Raw genomic sequence first — 18,872 nt, forward strand, 5'->3', positions numbered from 1 at the left:
GAAACTACAAATTTAAAACAAAAATTAAAAGATTATTTTAAAGGATTTGGCAGGGGTAGTTTTTCATTACCTACTTGTGCAATGTTGTCAATGTTTGAATACTGTGAAGAAAAATAGAAGATTTTGCTTTTTTAAAAAGGTCTTTTAAAGAGCTTTCTTAATAACCCTTTTATGTGAGGGTTGCTAGTCAAAGGGTTTAAAATTAGCACTTTACTCAAAAGAGTTCTATAGCAAAATGAATCTGTTTTCAAAGATTCCATTTTAAGTTAAAAAACATCCTGTCATTTAGTCACATAAAATTCTTTCTGACTTTACATATAGTAAACCAAATTAGTGATAAAAATAAGATCTGAAGTTAAAGCTTGTATTTGTGTCACAAGGTTGAATTAAAGAAAGTACTTTATCAGAGGATGGCCACTGCACAATTGCAGAGAATCTCCATGGTATGATTTCTTGTATTTTTTTTATAATCTTGTATTTTACTATATTTTAATTTAGCTAATTTTATTGTTTCTTGAAGTCTCAACTATTTTTATGTTTGAAAGTTAGAGTCAACTCTTTGAGGGTTTAATGATATCAGTAAACTCAATGTTTTAAGAAATGAAGATATTTGCTAAACTAAGTTGAATTAATGGAGAATTCTATTGGATGCTTGATGCATTGTATTAAATTGCTGGTTCAAATTCAGTTCACATTAGGTATCAATGAATGCTATTAGGTTCCTTTGATGAAATTATCACTCATAGCAGTCCGCTCCGAGAAAATGAATTTTTATGCCCCACAGACAAACATAAAATTGTCTTCCCTTCACAGATCTTGCATTACAGTTACCTGTGTTAAACCCAGTCAGTGACTAAAGAGAAAATCAGTGTTATCTATCCATGTATTATGCAGTTACAGACAGTTAACCTGCAAGGGATTTCTAACACGATTCTTAAGCATTTTTTGCATGTTACCTTTAGGCTGCTACCCTGCAAACACCCTCACATTTTAGAAGCCACTCTGATTTTGGGGGGATTACTAACTGCTATGGTTAAAAATTCTTTGGGAAAGTACCATGCTTATGCAAAAAATTAGATCTACTTTTTTTTTTTTTAAATGAATATCATTTTTGTAACATATAATTATGCTACTTTATAATTCTTTATTTTAGTTATTTATTTTTGGCTGTGTTGGGTATTCGTTTCTGTGCGAGGGCTTTCTCCAGTTGCGGCAAGCGGGGGCCACTCTTCATTGCGGTGCGCGGGCCTCTCACTATGGCGGCCTCTCTTGTTGCGGAGCGCAGGCTCCAGACGCGCAGGCTCAGTAGTTGTGGCTCACGGGCCTAGTTGCTCCGTGGCATGTGGGATCTTCCCAGACCAGGGCTCGAACCCGTGTCCCCTGCATTGGCAGGCAGATTCTCAACCACTGCACCACCAGGGAAGCCCTAGATCTACTTTTAAGTTCAGGAAGACTGTATTTTTAATAAATCTAAATAAAATGTTTTAATTTCCCTTGAATTTAGAGTGCGTTGGTATTTCCCAGTAAGATGTCAACTGAGCAGCAGTCTTTAATGTTAGTGAAGAGGCTTCTAGCAGTTTCAATATCCTGCATCACGTATTTGAGAGGAATATTCCCAGAATGTGCTTATGGAACAAGATATCTAGACGGTAATATAATGTTTATTTAAAGACTTTCTTTAAAGATGTTATTTTTATTTTGGCTTGCTCTAAAATGATAATTTTTGACTTAGGGATTTTGTTTTTATAATGACAGCTTTATTGAGATATGATTCGCATATTTAACAATTCACTCATTTAAAGTGCACAATTCATTGATTTTGGGTATATTCACCACAGTCAGTTTTAGAACATTTCATCACCTTAAAAGGAAACCCCATACCCATTAAGTCACTCTCCACTTCCCCCACTTCCCAGTCCTAGGCAACCACCGATCTGCTTTCTGTCTTTATGGATTTGCCTATTCTAGCCATTTCAAATAAATGAAATCATACAATATGTGGTCCTTTGTGACTGGCTTCTTTCACTTGGCATAATGTTTTTAAGGTTCATCCATTTTGTAGCATGGATTAGTACTTCATTTTTTTATGGCTGAATAATATTCCATTATATGAATATACCACATTTTATTTATCCACTCATCAGTTGATGAACATTGGGTTGTTTCCACTTTTTGGCTATTATAAATAATGCCACATTCCTGTACAAGTTTTTGTGTGGACATCTAAGTGATTTTTTTAAAAAGTATATTCAGTACCTTTGAAAGCACTTAACATAAAAATTTCCCTTAATCTCTCAAGTATAATATCACCTGACATTATTCTTATAATGATGAAGTAAATAGTAAAAACATCCTATTTATAACCTCCTACAGTGGTAGTGTATGTTCTTGTGTTATTTTAAAGAAGTAAAAGTAATGGAGCCAGTTTATACTATAATAACAACTTATTGCCTAGCACATAATGTATACCTAACATTGTACACCAACTCTGTGGGCAATATGTTAAGCACCATGTTATGTATGATATCTTGTTAGTTCACATTACAGACCTGTGAGTTAGATATTATTCCTATTTTTCTGATAAGGAACCTGAGACTGAGAGATCTCGTCCTTTCCACTGTATTACTTGTTGCTTCCTTACAGGGCTCTATCTGATAGCCTGTTAACTTCTTGGCCTTTTACAAGTATTTTACTGGGATAAGAGTCCATAGCAAATATGCTAAGACTCTTGGATAACAATGGCATGAAAGTGTTATATCTAAGTTTCTATAGATTTATTTTTTTTTATTTTTTTAAAAATTTATTTATTTATTTATTTATTTATGGCTGTGTTGGGTCTTCGTTTCTATGCGAGGGCTTTCTCTAGTTGCAGCAAGCGGGGACCACTCTTCATCGCGGTGCGCGGGCCTCTTCACTATCGCGGCCTCTCTTGTTGCGGAGCACAGGCTCCAGACGTGCAGGCTCAGTAACTGTGGCTCACGGGCCTAGTTGCTCCGCGGCATGTGGGATCTTCCCAGACCAGGGCTCGAACCCGTGTTCCCTGCATTGGCAGGCAGATTCTCAACCACTGCGCCACCAGGGAAGCGCTCTATAGCTTTTAAAATGGAAACATTTTTCTACCCATCAACATGCATCCTAATCATTATGATGCCACTTTATAATAAGGATAAAAAGATTATTTGTTTCCACGTAAACTTTCTTCCTTTAATTATATTAACATCAATCATCTGGAAGTTAATTGCCATTAATAATAAACCTGTAATACACAGCTGAAGAAAATAATCTTCATTTAAATTTCTAGTTGTTTGCTAATCTTAAGTAGCTCTATATTTATATCATTATTTTTGCATTTAGATCTGTGTGTCAAAATTCTGAAAGAAGATAAGAATTGTCCAGGATCTACACAGTTAGTGAAGTGGTAAGTGAAATACCTAATGAAAGAAAATTATTTTTTCTTAAATCACATTTTTTTGTGCCTTGGATACCTTTAAGTGTTTAACCCAGTTTTAGTGATTCCCTCTTTAACTCTGGATACCATTTTTGCAGGTCTTTCGATTTTTGCATTAAAATTTTACTTTATTTCATGCTCCATGTGAGCAGGCTTCACTTTCCTATTATTGTTCCTCACAAATAGCTGCCAGATATTTTCTATCCTCCTTTCCTTCCATCCCCTATTGACATTTTATATTTCTGCCACATTGTTTTATTATTTTAAGCTAGTTAATAAGAAGGAAGCTTTAATAATAAAACTGTGTATTATTTAGTAATGAGATAATATGGAGACTTATTAAAAGAACTATTTTCTGGAAGTGCATTCAGTCTAAAAATGAATCCTTGATTATTTTTTAGGATGTTAGGATGCTATGATGCTTTACAGAAAAAATATGTAAGTTGGTATCTCTTTATCCTTTTTTTCTACAATTTATATTCTACAAATGTAACAGCCGTTACATGTAGTAAAAGATTAACTTAAACTAACTTGGGCATAAGCCAGTCCAAAGCTGAAAATTTGAATATTTTAAAGACTGATTTTCAACTCATTTAAAGCAAACAGAATTAATACTTTACAAATTTTGCCAAGTTTTGGTTGTTAACACTCATTTGTATTAATAACACATATTAACTTACAAAAACTTAATGAATTAAAAAGTCTTTTAAAATAGTTTATTCATTAGTTTCACATGCCTTCTATAATCATGTTTATACTAATAATTTAATAAATTATTTCTTCATGAGAGTTCAGAAATAAATTTACATGTAGTCTAGGTTAAATTGTGACAAGCCTTTTTGTATACTTACTTAGCTTATGTTTGTATCAACATATACAAAGAAGTCCAACTCTAAAAAAAATTATGAAAAAGATAAAATTTTATCCATGGTCACCAACCTCCCTCATTAAGACATTATGTATTTAATATTCATTAAATATTGAGTGCCTGCTCTGTGCTAGGCACGTATTCTAGGTAGGCTCTGGGTAAGCTAACAATGGTCAACAAGACAAAGAGTGTCCCTTCTATAATGGGAAAATAGTCAATAAAACAAGGAAATTAGATAACATCCAATAGTGTTAACTGCCATTAACATTTTAAGAAAAAGTACGTGGCAAATGGAGAGATGGGGTAACTTTAGATAGGGTAGTCTGAGGCGCTTCTCTGAGGGGGTGATATTTAAGCTGAGACTTGAATTAGAAGAAACCAGCTAGGCACTGATTTTGGGAGAATATTCCTGACAGAGCAGCAAATGCAAAGAGTTGGAGGGGAGTTTGGAGAGTTCAAGGAACAAACAGAAGGCCAGAATGATTAGAGTGTGATGAGCAGCGCAAGAGAGCGGCAGGAGATGAACCTGTGGAGATGGACAGGGCCAGAGCATTCAGAACTGTGTAGGTAAAGAGTTTGGATTTTGGGACTTCCCTGGAGGTCCAGTGGTTAAGACTTCGCTTTCCAATGCAGCGGGTGCGGGTTCAATCCCTGATCAGGGAGCTAAGATCCCACATGCCTCAGGGCCAAAAAACCAAAACATAAAACAGAAGCAATATTGTAACAAATTCAATAAAGAGTTTAAAAATGGTCCACATCAAAAAAAAAAAAAAAGTCTTTAAAAAAAAGAGTTTGGATTTTATTTTAGGTGTAAATAAAAGCCATTTGAAGGTTTTGAGTAGAAATGTAACATCATTTGATTTATATTCTAAATTAAAAGAAAAATCACTCTGAACTGCTATTTAGAGAATGTACTGTAGAAGGAGAATAAGATTGGAATTAAGGAGAATGGCACTTAATCCATTACTACAGTACTGATAAAAAATAATGGTGGCTTAGACCAGGATGGCAAAGGAGAAAAATGAGAAGATTCAGGATATATCTGGCAGAACTGACTGGACTTGTTGACGATTGGTTCTGGAGTATAAGGAAAAGATCCAAATCAAGGATGACTCAGATTTTGGCAGATTACTTGAGTGAATGATTTCCTGTGATTCTCTTTTCCTATAGTCTCCAAAGCCTCTTCCCTTTACTAAATGAGCAGGGCCCTGAACTCTCTTTTTCTCTTTTCAAAATCAGTTCTCATACTGGTAATATTTAATGTGTTATTTCACAATATATATTTTCCTTGTAACTGGCAGTAATGCCCCTGTTTGCTTAAGTTAGTGATATGAATTTCAGCCTTCAGTAAGTCAACTAGAAATAGATATTTTGGGGAATAGAGAAAGATATCTGAGGTATTGCTTTACCTGCATCATATGAAGTCTATTTAATGCAAGATTATTTTTATTAGGAATAAATTTGAAATAGGACAAAGAATTCTTATGGTCCATCGTGCAAAAATATTTTATAGAATAAAAATAAGATTTTTATAAACTACTATGTATAAAATAAATAAGCTGTAAGGATATATTGTATAGCACAGGGAATATAGCCAATATTTTATAATAACTATAAATGGAGTATAACCTTTAAAAATTGTGAGTCACTATGTTGTACACCTGAAACATAATATTTAAACTATGATAATAAAAATTTAATTAATTTTAAAAGATAATAAGATTTTTGTTCTTTGTTATGTTTCAGCTAAGGATGGTTGTTCTAGCTGTAAGTATTTTTAAATTGTATATTCTTTTTTAAAGACTGTCAAATTCAGCCTTGCTTAATTAAATAACATTAAAACCACCTATTGATCATGTCACTTGATACAAACTACTGATCTATTCAATGGAAAAGTAGCTAATATTTTGAGGGGGTCATTTTGTATTTTGTTTTACTGAATTCATTTAATATTTTAGTCTAAACATCCAATTTAGTTCTCCTTGAATACTTAGCCTCTACAATTTACTAAATTGTAAATTATTTTTAAATAGGTATACACTAATCCAGAAGACCCTCAGGTAAGTATGCTTAAGTTAGTAAAAAAACATAATGCCAAAAAAAAAACCATAATGCCTCTAATATCTATAAGTAACATAAAAATATAATATAATAATATCCAGTGCTTTTAACTGTGCTTTTATCAATGCACTTTCACATATATTTTCAAAATTTGAACCTCATAAAGACTTTTTTGAGGTAAGACAGGGCTTGTATTGTTATCTTTAAACAGATTAATACACTTACTACAAGAGAGATTACGTGACTGAGCCTAGGCCACAAAGACAAACCATTAGAAATAACCTAAATCTCCTGACTTCTGGTTCTTTGCAATATTTTTTAATTATAGTCTTTTTTTAGAATTATAAAATGTTTGAGTTTGAGAAAAATAAGATACTCATCCTTAATCTTTGAATATTCACCCCAATCCAGTCACATCTACCTGTTCATCTGACAATTAAAGGAAAGAAAGGGTTATAATAAATGAAAGGGAAAACCAGAGGACAAGAAACAAAGGGGAAAGATCTACTGAGTGCTTACTATTCCTAGGCTCTGTTCTTTGGGGTTTCATGTGCATTATCTCATTTATTCATTATAACCATCATGAGGTAATATATCATTATCATCTCCACTTTATAGATGAGGAAACCTAGATACAAGGTTTCCTGTGTAAGGTCATAGTGGCAGAACCAGAATTTGGACCTAAGAAGGCCAGTTCATGATCTGAGTGCTTACCCATTACACTATAGCTGTTACAATATAGTGTTTCATTCAGTCATGGAGAAGCAGATTTTTAAAAAAGAAAGAGAAAGCTAACCCCATCCCTAAGTGAGCAATGGAATATAAAGAAAGCAATAAAAGTATTAGAGCTTCAGGAGAGCTAGGAATGTCTTTTCTTTGATACTACAAATTAAGCCTACAATTAATGCTTAATATATGCCCATGGTGACAAAATCATATGGGCAAAGGCTATGAATTATTTGATTGCTCAGAAACTAACTGTTCAGAAAATGTACGGAAAATGTACATCTGAAGATGTTTTATAGTTGCACATTTTTTCTTTCAGTAAAAGAGCAACATTGCTGATGCACTAATATTTATTGAATGCTTAGTGTGCCAGATACTTTATTAAGGGCTGTATATAAATTATCCCATTTGATAAATATTCATAGGCACCAATGAGATAGGTACTATTTTCAACCCCTTTTATTAGCTGGGGAAACTGAGGCTTAGGAGGCTTAAATGACTTGCTTGTGGTTACCAAGGATTGAAGCCCTGTGCTTAGCCATTCTGTTAGAGGAAGAGATGTGCTGCCTCCCTCACCTGCCTGCTGAGTTCCTTCTCTCTGGTATGTAAAACATACATTGCAATGACTGGGGGAATAACTATCTCTCCAACACTGAAGCCCCAAATCCCAGACCCTGGGAATTGACTATTAGGACTGGAAAGTTTCAATGGACGAATAGGGATTAACATGCAGAAAAAATTATTAAATAAATGGTGAGTCATACAAAAGCTATATATAGCTACATGGCCACCGGTACTGTATATCAGATTCATAACTGCAGTATTTTCTATTTAAGACAATTTCAGAATGTTACCAGTTTAAATTCAAGTACACCAGTAATGGACCAATCATGGACTTCATAAGGTATTGTTCTATAGTTTTCTTTTTGTATTACAGATTACCACTTATTCATATTAATACTATATACCTAAACTTCAGGAATAATTCTGAAACTTCTCAAACATCCCAAATTAACCATCAAGGATACAAAATATCCTTGGAGTGGCTGCAAGACAGAATTCTGTGGCTAATTATATACTGTTTTGATTGTGAAACAGAGCCAAAGAGTAGGAAAGCGACTGTATGCTTAAGTGATTAGAAATACAATAAAGGGCTTCCCTGGTGGGGCAGTGGTTAAGAATCCGCCTGACAATGCAGGGGACACGGGTTCGATCCCTGGTCCACGAAGATCCCACATGCCGCGGAGCAACTAAGCCCGTGCGCCACAACTACTGAGCCTGTGTTCTAGAGCCCGTGCGCCACAACTACTGAGCCCGCGTGCCACAACTACTGAAGCCTGCGTGCCTAGAGCCTGTGTTCCACAAGAGAAGCCACCGCAATGAGAAGCCCATGCACCACAACGAAGAGTAGCCCCTGCTCGCCGCAACTAGAGAAAGCCCGCGCGCAGCAATGAAGACCCAGTGCGGCCAAAAATAAAATAAATAAATTTTTAAAAATTAAAAAAAAAGAAATACAATAAAAGTCCATCATTTGTTTCCTTTAAACATCCTGTATAAAATGCATATTAATTTAATATATGTAAATTAGTTTATAATAATAATATTAACAGTGATATTAATTTTTATAATAGTGGCATTAAAACACATTATATCACAATTTTTAACTTAACAACTTAATGCTTTAATGGGAATAAGAATCTCAAGTAGTAAAATGTGAAGTTATGTTATTAGAAGCCATGGGTGCTATAAAAGAAATTAATGTGTGATTCTCTTCCAGTAAAAACCAAATCAGTGAATCTAGTATGTCATCTGCTGACACCAAGAAAGCAAGTATTCTTCTCATTCGCAAGATTTATATTCTAATGCAAAATCTGGGACCTTTACCTAATGATGTTTGTTTGACCATGAAACTTTTTTACTACGATGAAGGTACTATTTTCAGTTCATCCTGTTTCAGTTGGTATCTGTATATTTTCTTGTCATTGAAACTGTTTCCATCCCAAATGTTTGTAAGCACCTAAATTGTTATATATATTTTTGAAATTATAAAATTTACATTTAATATCAGTATTTGAAAAAATATACACAACTTCTCCAGTGGTCTGAACGTGTCCACGTGAAGTTCAACCTCATTCATAACTAAGGAAGTGAAGCAATTAGATACCATTTTTCAGTTATCGGATCAGTAAAACTTGTAAAATCATTGTTGGCAAGGGTGTGGGGGTAAGCAGGTACTTTTGTGTACTCTTGAGGGAATGTATATAGGTGCCATGTAACATTTTAAGAGGACAGTTTGGCAGTATCAAAATTTGGCACATTCTCTTTAATCCAGAAATTCTGTAGCTAGAAGAGTATCTTGGGAATATCCTTAGACAAACTTGCAAGGTTATATGTTTATGAGGATTTTTATAATGTATTGGTTAAACTAGGAACAAACTGGAAACAACCTTGAGTTGTTTATTGGAGGACTGAGTAAATAAATTATGGTGCATCTATATAATAGTGCTGTGCAAGCTATTTAAAAGAATGTGCTGATAAATTGTTATCCAAAAAATATTAAAAACAGATTAAAAAGTGATGTTAAAGGGCTTCCCTGGTGGCGCAGTGGTTAAGAATCTGCCTGCCAATGCAGGGGACACAGGTTTGAGCCCTGGCCCGGGCAGATCCCACATGCCACGGAGCAACTAAGCCCGTGCGCCACAACTACTGAAGCCCGCGCGCCGTGCTCCGCAATAAGAGAAGCCACTGCAATGAGAAGCCCGCGCACCGCAACGAAGACCCAACGCAGCCAAAAATAAAAATAAATTAAATAAATTTTTTTAAAAAAGTGATGTTAAAAACAGCTAGGTACAGAAGAGTATGACCTCGTTTGTGTTTTTTAAGGAGATATACATGTATTTATTGTATAATGTAAATATTTATTATATATTTATTATATAAATATATAAAATATTATATACTTTACATGCATCGTATCTTCTAGAAGAACATAAAGTATCAACAATAATAACTAGCATTTATCGAATACTTACTCTGTGCCAGTTCTGTTCTGAGCATTTTACAGACTTTAATACCACAGTGACCCTATGAGGTAGGTACTAGTATTTACCCCACTTGACAGATGAGAAAACCAAATCAAGGATGACAAGTAGTTTCCTCAAGGTCACATAGTCAGTCAAGTGTAGGGAAATAAGTTTACCTTTAAGGAATAAAATAGGAACTTGGAGATAGTAGGAGAGTGATTTTTACTTTTTATTATATGTCCTTCTATACTATTTGAAATTTCTTTAATCTGCATATATTTTATAATAATAAAAATTAATGTATTTTCTTCAATTTCATGAACAGCACAGTTTATACTTACTTTTCTGCAGTTACACCCCCAGATTACCAACCTCCTGGTTTTAAGGATGGTGATTGTGAAGGAGTGATATTTGAAGGGGAGCCTATGTACTTAAATGTGGGAGAAGTCCCAACACCTTTTCACACCTTCAAAGTAAAAGTGACCACTGAGAAAGAACGAATGGAAAATATTGATTCAGCTATATTATCACCAAAACAATTAAAAACACCACTTCAAAAAATTCTCATGGACAAAGATGATTTCGAAGATGAACAGGAGCATTACATAAGTGTAAGTATATTCAAAGAGTTATGAAGAACAATAGTAATGAATGTTTGATTCAATTCTGAGGACTTTAATAGCTATAAATATTTATTACAATCATAAACTCAAGTTTGGAAGGGACCTTAAAGAAGGTTAAGGTTTGTGGTTAAAAACTTTTTACCTGGATGCAAACAACATTATTCTCAGAAATTTAAAAGCACAACTATTGTAAATGAAGTAGGGAATGGTCCTGGAGGCCCAGCCACTCACCACCTCACCTACCCTCATGGTGGACTCTGAGGAAACCCCTTGGTCTGGAGCGTAATTTGAAAACCACGGAATTCCCTGGTGGTCCAGTGTTTAGGACTCAGCGCTTTCACTGCCAGGGCCTGGTTTCAGTCCCTGGTTGGGGAACTAAGATCCCGTGGTGTGGCCAAAAAAAAAAGAAAAGAAGATCACTGAACTACTCCAATCCCCCAACTAATGCTGGAATCTTTTCTACCATACTACACCCCTATTAAGTGCTCATGCTTGAATTTCTTCAGGGCCTGGAAAGTCAGTGTCCTGAAGCAGCCTGGAAGTTCCTGGAAGGCAGGAAAAGTGTCTTATTCATCTTTTTAATCCTCCTATCCCTAACGCTTAGATTTTTTTTTTTTTTACAGTTTTAAAATTCTTTCGTAGTTACATGTTTTATTAATCATGTCTGAGAAAAGTCATTGATTTTCATTTTGTACAGCATTATTTTGTAAGGACAAGATACAGTGACAACTTCCAAGCTTTTTGCATATCAGAGCTGAAACTGAAAGTATCTCCATAATTGAATTTTCACTTCTTATTTGTAATAAGTTTATCCTTAGGAGGATACTTTCATAGTGTTTGACCACAGATGAGTTTGGGCATTGCTATCACTCAATAATGTTAAGCATCTGTCCTAACGCTTAGATTTACGGAATGCATTCTCCGTATTGGTTGAATGAATGGATGAATTGAAGTATAAAAAAAGCTTTTTTTGTTATAGCCTCACTCCCAGAAAATCTTTCATCATTAATACAATTGTTCTTTAATCTCATCTTTGTTGTTTTCTCTTGTTTCATTTTATTCTAAATTATGACCACAGCTCTTATGTATAGAGACTGACTATTCGGATTTAGGCTCTGTGGCCACATCCTTACAAGTAGAAAATTCAGTTTTTAACCAATTCAGTCAAAGAGGAAGGAATCTTCTTCCTAAAACCTAAATCCCAGTCTTGCCTTATAAACAAATATGGCTGGGATTTATGAAGCGTTCTTTAAAATATTTAAAGCTCTTTGACAAATGTCGCAAAGGGAATAATAATTATAGACATTAAACCTTTGCTATTTCTACCATACCATAACTGTGCTCATCCTTCCCCAACTCCCTGAAGAGGGTTGGGTCATATTTAGAGTTTATGCTAATATCTATATAGAAATTCCAGAGCTACAGAAGCGGTAGCTTGTTGTGTGACCATGTCTAATTCAGTGCTCTCAAACAATAGTAAGATCTAAGTGTTCTTAGAACCATCATACATTTTTGAGAAAGTTGTATATTTTTATCAACTGCCTTAAAGCAACCCTGCAAAGTAAAAAAAAATAGGATTTTATACTTCAGATAAATAAGTTGTCTTATTATAGTAATTATAGGGCCACTTTACTTCTAGCAAGTGTAAGGTCGTTGTAGTGTTATGTTATATTTAACCTTCACATAAAACAAATTTGTTCATAAATATTCTACCCAGTTGTTTTAGTTTCTTTTTGAAATGTGTCCATTTTCTCCTTCATGTAATTATGTAGGATGATTTTGACATTGAAACTAAAAGGGAAGAGCAGAAAAAAAACCCTGGATCTTCTGAACTTGGAGGTGAGGAGTTAATGAAAATGTAAATTAATTCACTTCCAATTCAATTTTATACCATTTTAACTTTTTTTTTTTTAACAGAACCAGGTGTAGTTTGTGAAGAAGATGAAACTATGAGGTCTAAAGAAAGTCCAGATCTTTCAATTTCTCATTCTCAGGTATAAATTTGACAGTTCTATCTCACTTCTAATTTGATTTTTTTCAAAAGACAGGTGTTTTTATGCTTATTTAGTTATTTCTCAGATTTTCTTATATTCTAGGTCTTTTAGAAGAAAATTAGGTATTAAGAATGCTTATTAATAAAATTCGAGAATTATACGTTGAAAAGTTTTGAGTATATTATTGGTTGATTTGTTTAGTAATGAACCTAAATACTGTTCAGAGAATCTCAGAATTTCAGGCTAAATAAAATCTTAAGCAATTATTAACTCCACTACCCTTTGTAGTTACAAATGGACTATATAATACATTTTTGTTGCCTTGGAGCAGAACATATTTAATTTTGTTTTCTACACACAGTAAAATACTGAAATAACATTTAGATAAAATCAACATGAAAATAATGGGACTGATGGTTGTCTGCCTTCCTTTGCGCAGCCCTTCTCCAGTGGGGGTGGGCTGAAGTTCTTATCTTCTGGAAGAGTGGTGCCTAGTGATAATTTGGGACTTTCTGAGTTCAGTGAATGGTCAATTGTGTACAGTGTCAGTTTCACTATCTTTACCTTTGCACTTTTTATGACAGTAAGAACCAACACAAAATTATTGGTTTTCATTAACTCAACATAGCAAGACCCTAAATTTTATGTGATTGAATTTTTGACCCCCATTATTGTTATGAAAAACTTTTATTATATTATTTTATGTGGTTTTGTGTAATTATTTTCTTTTCTAGGTTGAGCAGTTAGTCAGTAAAACATCTGAACTTGATGTGTCTGAAAGCAAAACAAGAAGTGGAAAAATCTTTCAGAATAAAATGGTAAAAGGATCTCTTTAGATTTGTTTTTCATTCTAACCTTGTAATTTCCCCCCATATTTGAGTTTATTTTGCTTTTAATACTTCATTTATTGGACCAACGTTTGGTAAGCACATACTATGTGTCAGGTACTTTACTAGGTGCTGGAGGTATAACTTGCTCTTAGATGAAAGTCTAGTAATTGGAGGTCAACAAGCAGTGATACGGGGCCATAATAGCAGTCTGAATAGGCTACATAGAGGCACAAAGGAAAGAATGGTTAATTTTACTGAAGGTACAATAGAGAGCGGAGGGACTTCCCTGGTGGCGCAGTGGCTAAGAATCTGCCTGCCAATGCAGGGGACACAGGTTCGAGCCCTGGTCCAGGAAGATCCCACATGCTCCAGAGCAACTAAGCCCGTGCACCACAACTACTGAGCCTATGCTCTAGAGCCCGCGAGCCACAACTACAGAGCCCACGTGCCACAACTACTGAAGCCCGCGTGCCTAGAACCCATGCTCTGCAACAAGAAAAGCCACCCTAATGGAAAGCCCGCGTGCCGCAACGAAGAGTAGCCCCCGCTTGCCCCACCTAGAGAAAGGCCACGTGCAGCAATGAAGACCCAACGCAGCCAAAAATAAATAAATTTATTTTTTAAAAAAATAGAAAGGGGAATCCAGGAAAGGCTTTGAGAAGTGATGCTATCATCCAGACTCCCAAGGAAATTTCCTAGAACACCAAACTGTTCCCATGTTCTATCTTGTAAATGGACTATCTTGTTAATAAGACATTAAAAATGACTGTTTTATGTATATCTTACATAAAGTGAATCTCTTATTTTTTAAGAAAAAAACCCCCACTGCTTTATTTTAGTTTTTGGTATGAGTTGTACTGAATAGAAATTTGTATTTTATTTAGACCCTTAAGTTACTCTCAAAGGTTCAGAGGTGAAGAAAAAGCATTCTGTAAAATGTAAGGAAACAAATAGCACACTCTAACAGTGGTATGCTGGAGCATTTGTTTCCAGCTCTTTATTCAGTGACATCATGTTGACAGCTTGAAACTGGACATGATGAGAGTATTCATAGCATGGAAATCAGCAAACGCCTCAACTCAGGATTTCTTTCTCCCAGAGAACTGTTTGTTAAACATTTACCAGAACACCACTGATGATAGTGCCATTTTTAGGTATCCTTTTCTTTTTTTTTTTTTTAATTTATTTATTTATTTTTGGCTGTGTTGGATCTTCGTTGCTGTGTGCGGGCTTCTCATTGTCGTGGCGTCTCCTGTTGCGGAGCACGGGCTCTAGGCGCGCAGGCTTCAGTAGTTGTGGCATGTGGGCTCAGTACTTGTGGCTTGCGGGCTCTAGAGCGCAGGCTCAGTAGTTGTGGCGCACAGGCTTAGTGGCTCTGCAGTATGTGGGATCTTCCTGGGCCAGGGCTCGAAACCGTGTCCCCTGCATTGGCAGGCAGATTCTTAACCACTGCGCCACCAGGGAAGCCCCTAGGTATCCTTTTTTTCCACATTCTCGATGGGAAGTTAGAACTGGTAGAAGGCAGCATTCAAACTAGTGTGCTGAGAAAAGCAAGAGATAAAAGAATTTCAAAAATTACTACCTCTAGCAGCAAAATGTTCTTCCTAGGCAGCTTCTATTTAGGATGAGTATCCTTTACTATCCTTTACTCCACCAAAGTACTCCTGTATTTGAGAATAATGACTGAATTATGGTTAGAAAAGGGCAGGAAATGAAAATATTTAATAATATATATACTAAGGAAGTTATCATTGAAAAGTGCATTTCAAGCATCAGAAAATAAGTATGTACTTTTAGAGAATAATACTATGACAGCTAATAATTTGTCACCATCTAATATTCATTTTAAAAACTGCATATGTAGCATTATTCACAATAGCCAAAAGGTGGGGAAAAAACCTAAATGTTTGTAACAGATGAATGGATAAACAAAATGTGGTATTTATACAGTAGACTATTATTATTCAGCCATAAAAAGGAATGAAGTACCAGTACGTGCTACAACTTGGATGAACCTTAAAATCATTATGTTAAGTGAAAGAACCCAGTCACACACACACACACACATACACACTATATATATATATATATATATAATATGGTTCCATTTATATGAAAGTCCAGAATAGGGATTTGTATAGAAACAGAAGGTCTTAATGCTGGCGGGAGGATGGGGGAATAGGGGAGTGATAGCTAGAAGGGTACAGGATTTCTTTTTGGAGGATGAAAGTGCTGTAAAATTGACTGTGGTGATGGTTGCACAACTCTGTGAATATACTTAAAATCACTGAATTTTGTACACTTTTAAATGGATGAATTGTATGGTATCTGAATTATATCGCAGTAAAGTTGTTTTTTTAAAAACCGCATATAGCTGCCTGCGGTTGAAAAAGCATGTTGGTTGTTCTTTGAGAAATAACCAATTAGTAATTATTCTATCTTTGTGGAGGCTAATGGAAATCAACAAGTAAAATCTTTTAAGGAAAATCGGAAGAGAAGTCAGCTTGAATCTGCAAAAACAGTAAGTCTTACAATAATATATAGGCTGAATAAAATAGCAAGTATCAGAATATCATTACTATAGATTAAATTTAATGATAAATATGATTATATTCCTGGATATACCTCAGAGCTCTGGTATCCAAATCTTGTTTAAATATATTTGATTCTAAAAAATGGGGTGATTTTAAAATAAAATATGCTATGTGGTTTATTAATTTTTCCATGTAAACATTTACTATCTTATTCCATGAATGATTTGAAATAGTTGGAGGAATTTATAAAATAAAAATCAATGTCAGGGGACTTCCCTGGTGGCGCAGTGGTTAAGAATCCGCCTGCCAATTCAGGGGACACAGGTTTGATCCCTGGTCCGGGAAGATCCCACATGCCGCAGACCAACTAGGTCCATGCGCCACAACTACTGAGCCTGCACTCTAGAGCCCGCGTGCCACAACTACTGAAGCCCGCGCGCCTAGAGCCTGTGCTCCGCAACAAGAGAAGCCACTGCAATGAGAAGCCCACACACCGCAACTAGAGAAAGCCCACGCGCAGCAACAAAGACCCAATGCAGCCAAGAATAAATAAAAATAAAATAAAATTTTAGGGCTTCCCTGGTGGCGCAGTGGTTGAGAATCTGCCTGCCAATGCAGGGGACACGGGTTCGAGCCCTGGTCTGGGAAGATCCCACATGCCGCGGAGTGGCTAGGCCCGTGAGCCACAGTTACTGAGACTGCGCATCTGGAGCTTGTGCTCCGCAACAAGAGAGGCCGCGATAGTGAGAGGCCCGCGCACCGTGATGAAGAGTGGCCCCCACTTGCCGCAACTAGAGAAAAAGCCCTCGCACAGAAACGAAGACCCAACACAGCCTAAATAAATAAATTAATTAATATTAAAAAAAATGGAGTATCATTAATAATAACTAAGTATTAAAAATGCTAAAAAAATAAAATAAAAAAATAAAATAAAATTTTAAAAGATCTATGTCAGGAAAAATATGAATAGAATGAGAAAATGAGAGTACAAGAATATTCAGGCCATTTTATTTATATAGAATTAAAATTGGGCCACAGATTTGATCTGAGCTTTCTAGAGAAAGTAGAAACAAGATAAGTTACCAAATCCACGTGTTCTCTAAAAATATAGCATCTCCTCCTAGTACCTTAGAAGAAAGAAAATTTTCTTGACCTAAATCTTGTAACAGTTGTCTTATATTTGGAACCTTATTTTACCAAATCAGATAATGTATTTGTCATTTCTGAGATAAATATTTATATTTTTTCAACCAGAATTTTTACTATTAGTAGTAGGTTAAAATTAGATAACTGAAAACTTAAGATTATTTTTAGAAATCAAGTGTTAAAGGGGTAATCTCAAAAATATACTAGTTGGTTAATACTGTTTTCAATTTATATATCTTAAGAAGGGAATGGAATAACCTGATATATTAGGTTCTTTAATTTTTTCCCCAGTATATTAAGCCTTGATTTTTTTTTTTAATTAATTTATTATTTTTATTTATTTATTTATGGCTGTGTTGGGTCTTCGTTTCTGTGTGAGGGCTTTTTCTAGTTGCGGCAAGCGGGGGCCACTCTTCATCGCGGTGCGCGGGCCTCTCACTATCGCGGCCTCTCTTGTTGCGGAGCACAGGCTCCAGACGCGCAGGCTCAGTAATTGTGGCTCACGGGCCCAGTTGCTCCGCGGCATGTGGGATCTTCCCAGACCAGGGCTCGAACCCGTGTCCCCTGCATTGGCAGGCAGATTCTCAACCACTGCGCCACCGGGGAAGCCCTAAGCCTTGATTTTTTTCTGCAAAATCATAATCCAATTTGTATCATTAGTGAGTTTTACCAGAAAAATAAAAGTTTGATAACTCAGAATCTTGTTAGCAATTTTCCTAATTCACCCTCCCATTCATTCAAGGGTGCATTGAATTTCTAAAATCTATCAGGCACTGCTAAGCACCATACACAAAAACAAAACATGATTTAAATCTTACATGATGCCAAAGTGGAATGTTTCTCTATTTGCTGCTCATTTTTTAATCTTTCCCCCCTCATTCCCCTCAAAATATTTTACTATTTTGAGAACATAATGTCAAATCTATCTTTCTAACTACTCCAACATCCCTAATGAAAACCTTATACTTTGTAAGGCTATAGTTTCAGCAGCCATCAGGATATATAAATATGTCAATAATAAAATTTACCTACTTTTAGAGAACCCAGCTAGCCTATCTTAGGAAATGGTATGTTAGTTACAATTTTTTAAAAGAAGAAAGGAAAGAAGGAAGCAAGGGAGGGACCTCAGAGACATGAAAAAGCTCGAAATTTAAAGACATTTAAACTGGAAAGTATCTATTCTTAGTAGTTGTTTTCTTTTGACAGGTCCTTCATCACTTTGATTCTTCTAGTCAAGAGTCAGTGCCAAAAAGAAGAAAGTTTAGTGAACCAAAGAAAAATACATAAAAAAATTTTTTTCTGCATGTTTGCAAAGTTCTTCACAACATTTAAAGGACATTATATTACTGTTTTAAGGTGTGTTTGCCCTACCTCTGAAAACTTACATGTAGTCTTAAGCAGTTAGTACACTAAAATTAATCCTTAGCTGACTATCATATTGTGATCCTTAATCTTATCTGAGACAAACTCAGGAGAACTTTTGAGTAAAAAGTACCAGTGTCATAATTTATTCTGTGAATTATCTACTCAATTTTGATCTATCTTCCATTTTGGTGGACACTTCCTTTTAACATATATTAACGTTTAAGGTCCTCTAAAGCCATTTTTTGAAGTAAATA

The 18,872-nt window shown here is 35.2% G+C and overlaps 1 protein-coding gene across 1 annotated transcript; it reads left to right on the plus strand.

Annotated features, from left to right (window-relative positions):
- Positions 1-410: 410 nt before the first annotated feature.
- On the plus strand, positions 411-18,540 carry HORMAD1 (HORMA domain containing 1). The gene is made up of 14 exons (XM_061186043.1): positions 411-443; positions 1,505-1,649; positions 3,355-3,418; positions 3,850-3,886; positions 6,063-6,083; positions 6,350-6,376; positions 7,940-8,007; positions 8,881-9,032; positions 10,478-10,737; positions 12,522-12,588; positions 12,667-12,743; positions 13,478-13,561; positions 16,023-16,094; positions 18,460-18,540. Exons 1-14 carry the CDS (start codon positions 411-413, stop codon positions 18,538-18,540), a joined length of 1,188 nt encoding a protein of 395 aa, XP_061042026.1.
- Positions 18,541-18,872: the final 332 nt, after the last annotated feature.

Source organism: Eubalaena glacialis, chromosome 3 (genome assembly GCF_028564815.1).
Source record: "Eubalaena glacialis isolate mEubGla1 chromosome 3, mEubGla1.1.hap2.+ XY, whole genome shotgun sequence".
NCBI lineage: Eukaryota > Metazoa > Chordata > Mammalia > Artiodactyla > Balaenidae > Eubalaena > Eubalaena glacialis.

Coding starts and splice junctions, on each gene's coding strand:
- HORMAD1 (XM_061186043.1), top strand. CDS start 411: ATGGCCACTGCACAATTGCAGAGAATCTCCATG. Junction 444..1,504: donor AATTGCAGAGAATCTCCATG/GTATGATTTCTT, acceptor CCTTGAATTTAG/AGTGCGTTGGTATTTCCCAG. Junction 9,033..10,477: donor ACTTTTTTACTACGATGAAG/GTACTATTTTCA, acceptor ACTTTTCTGCAG/TTACACCCCCAGATTACCAA.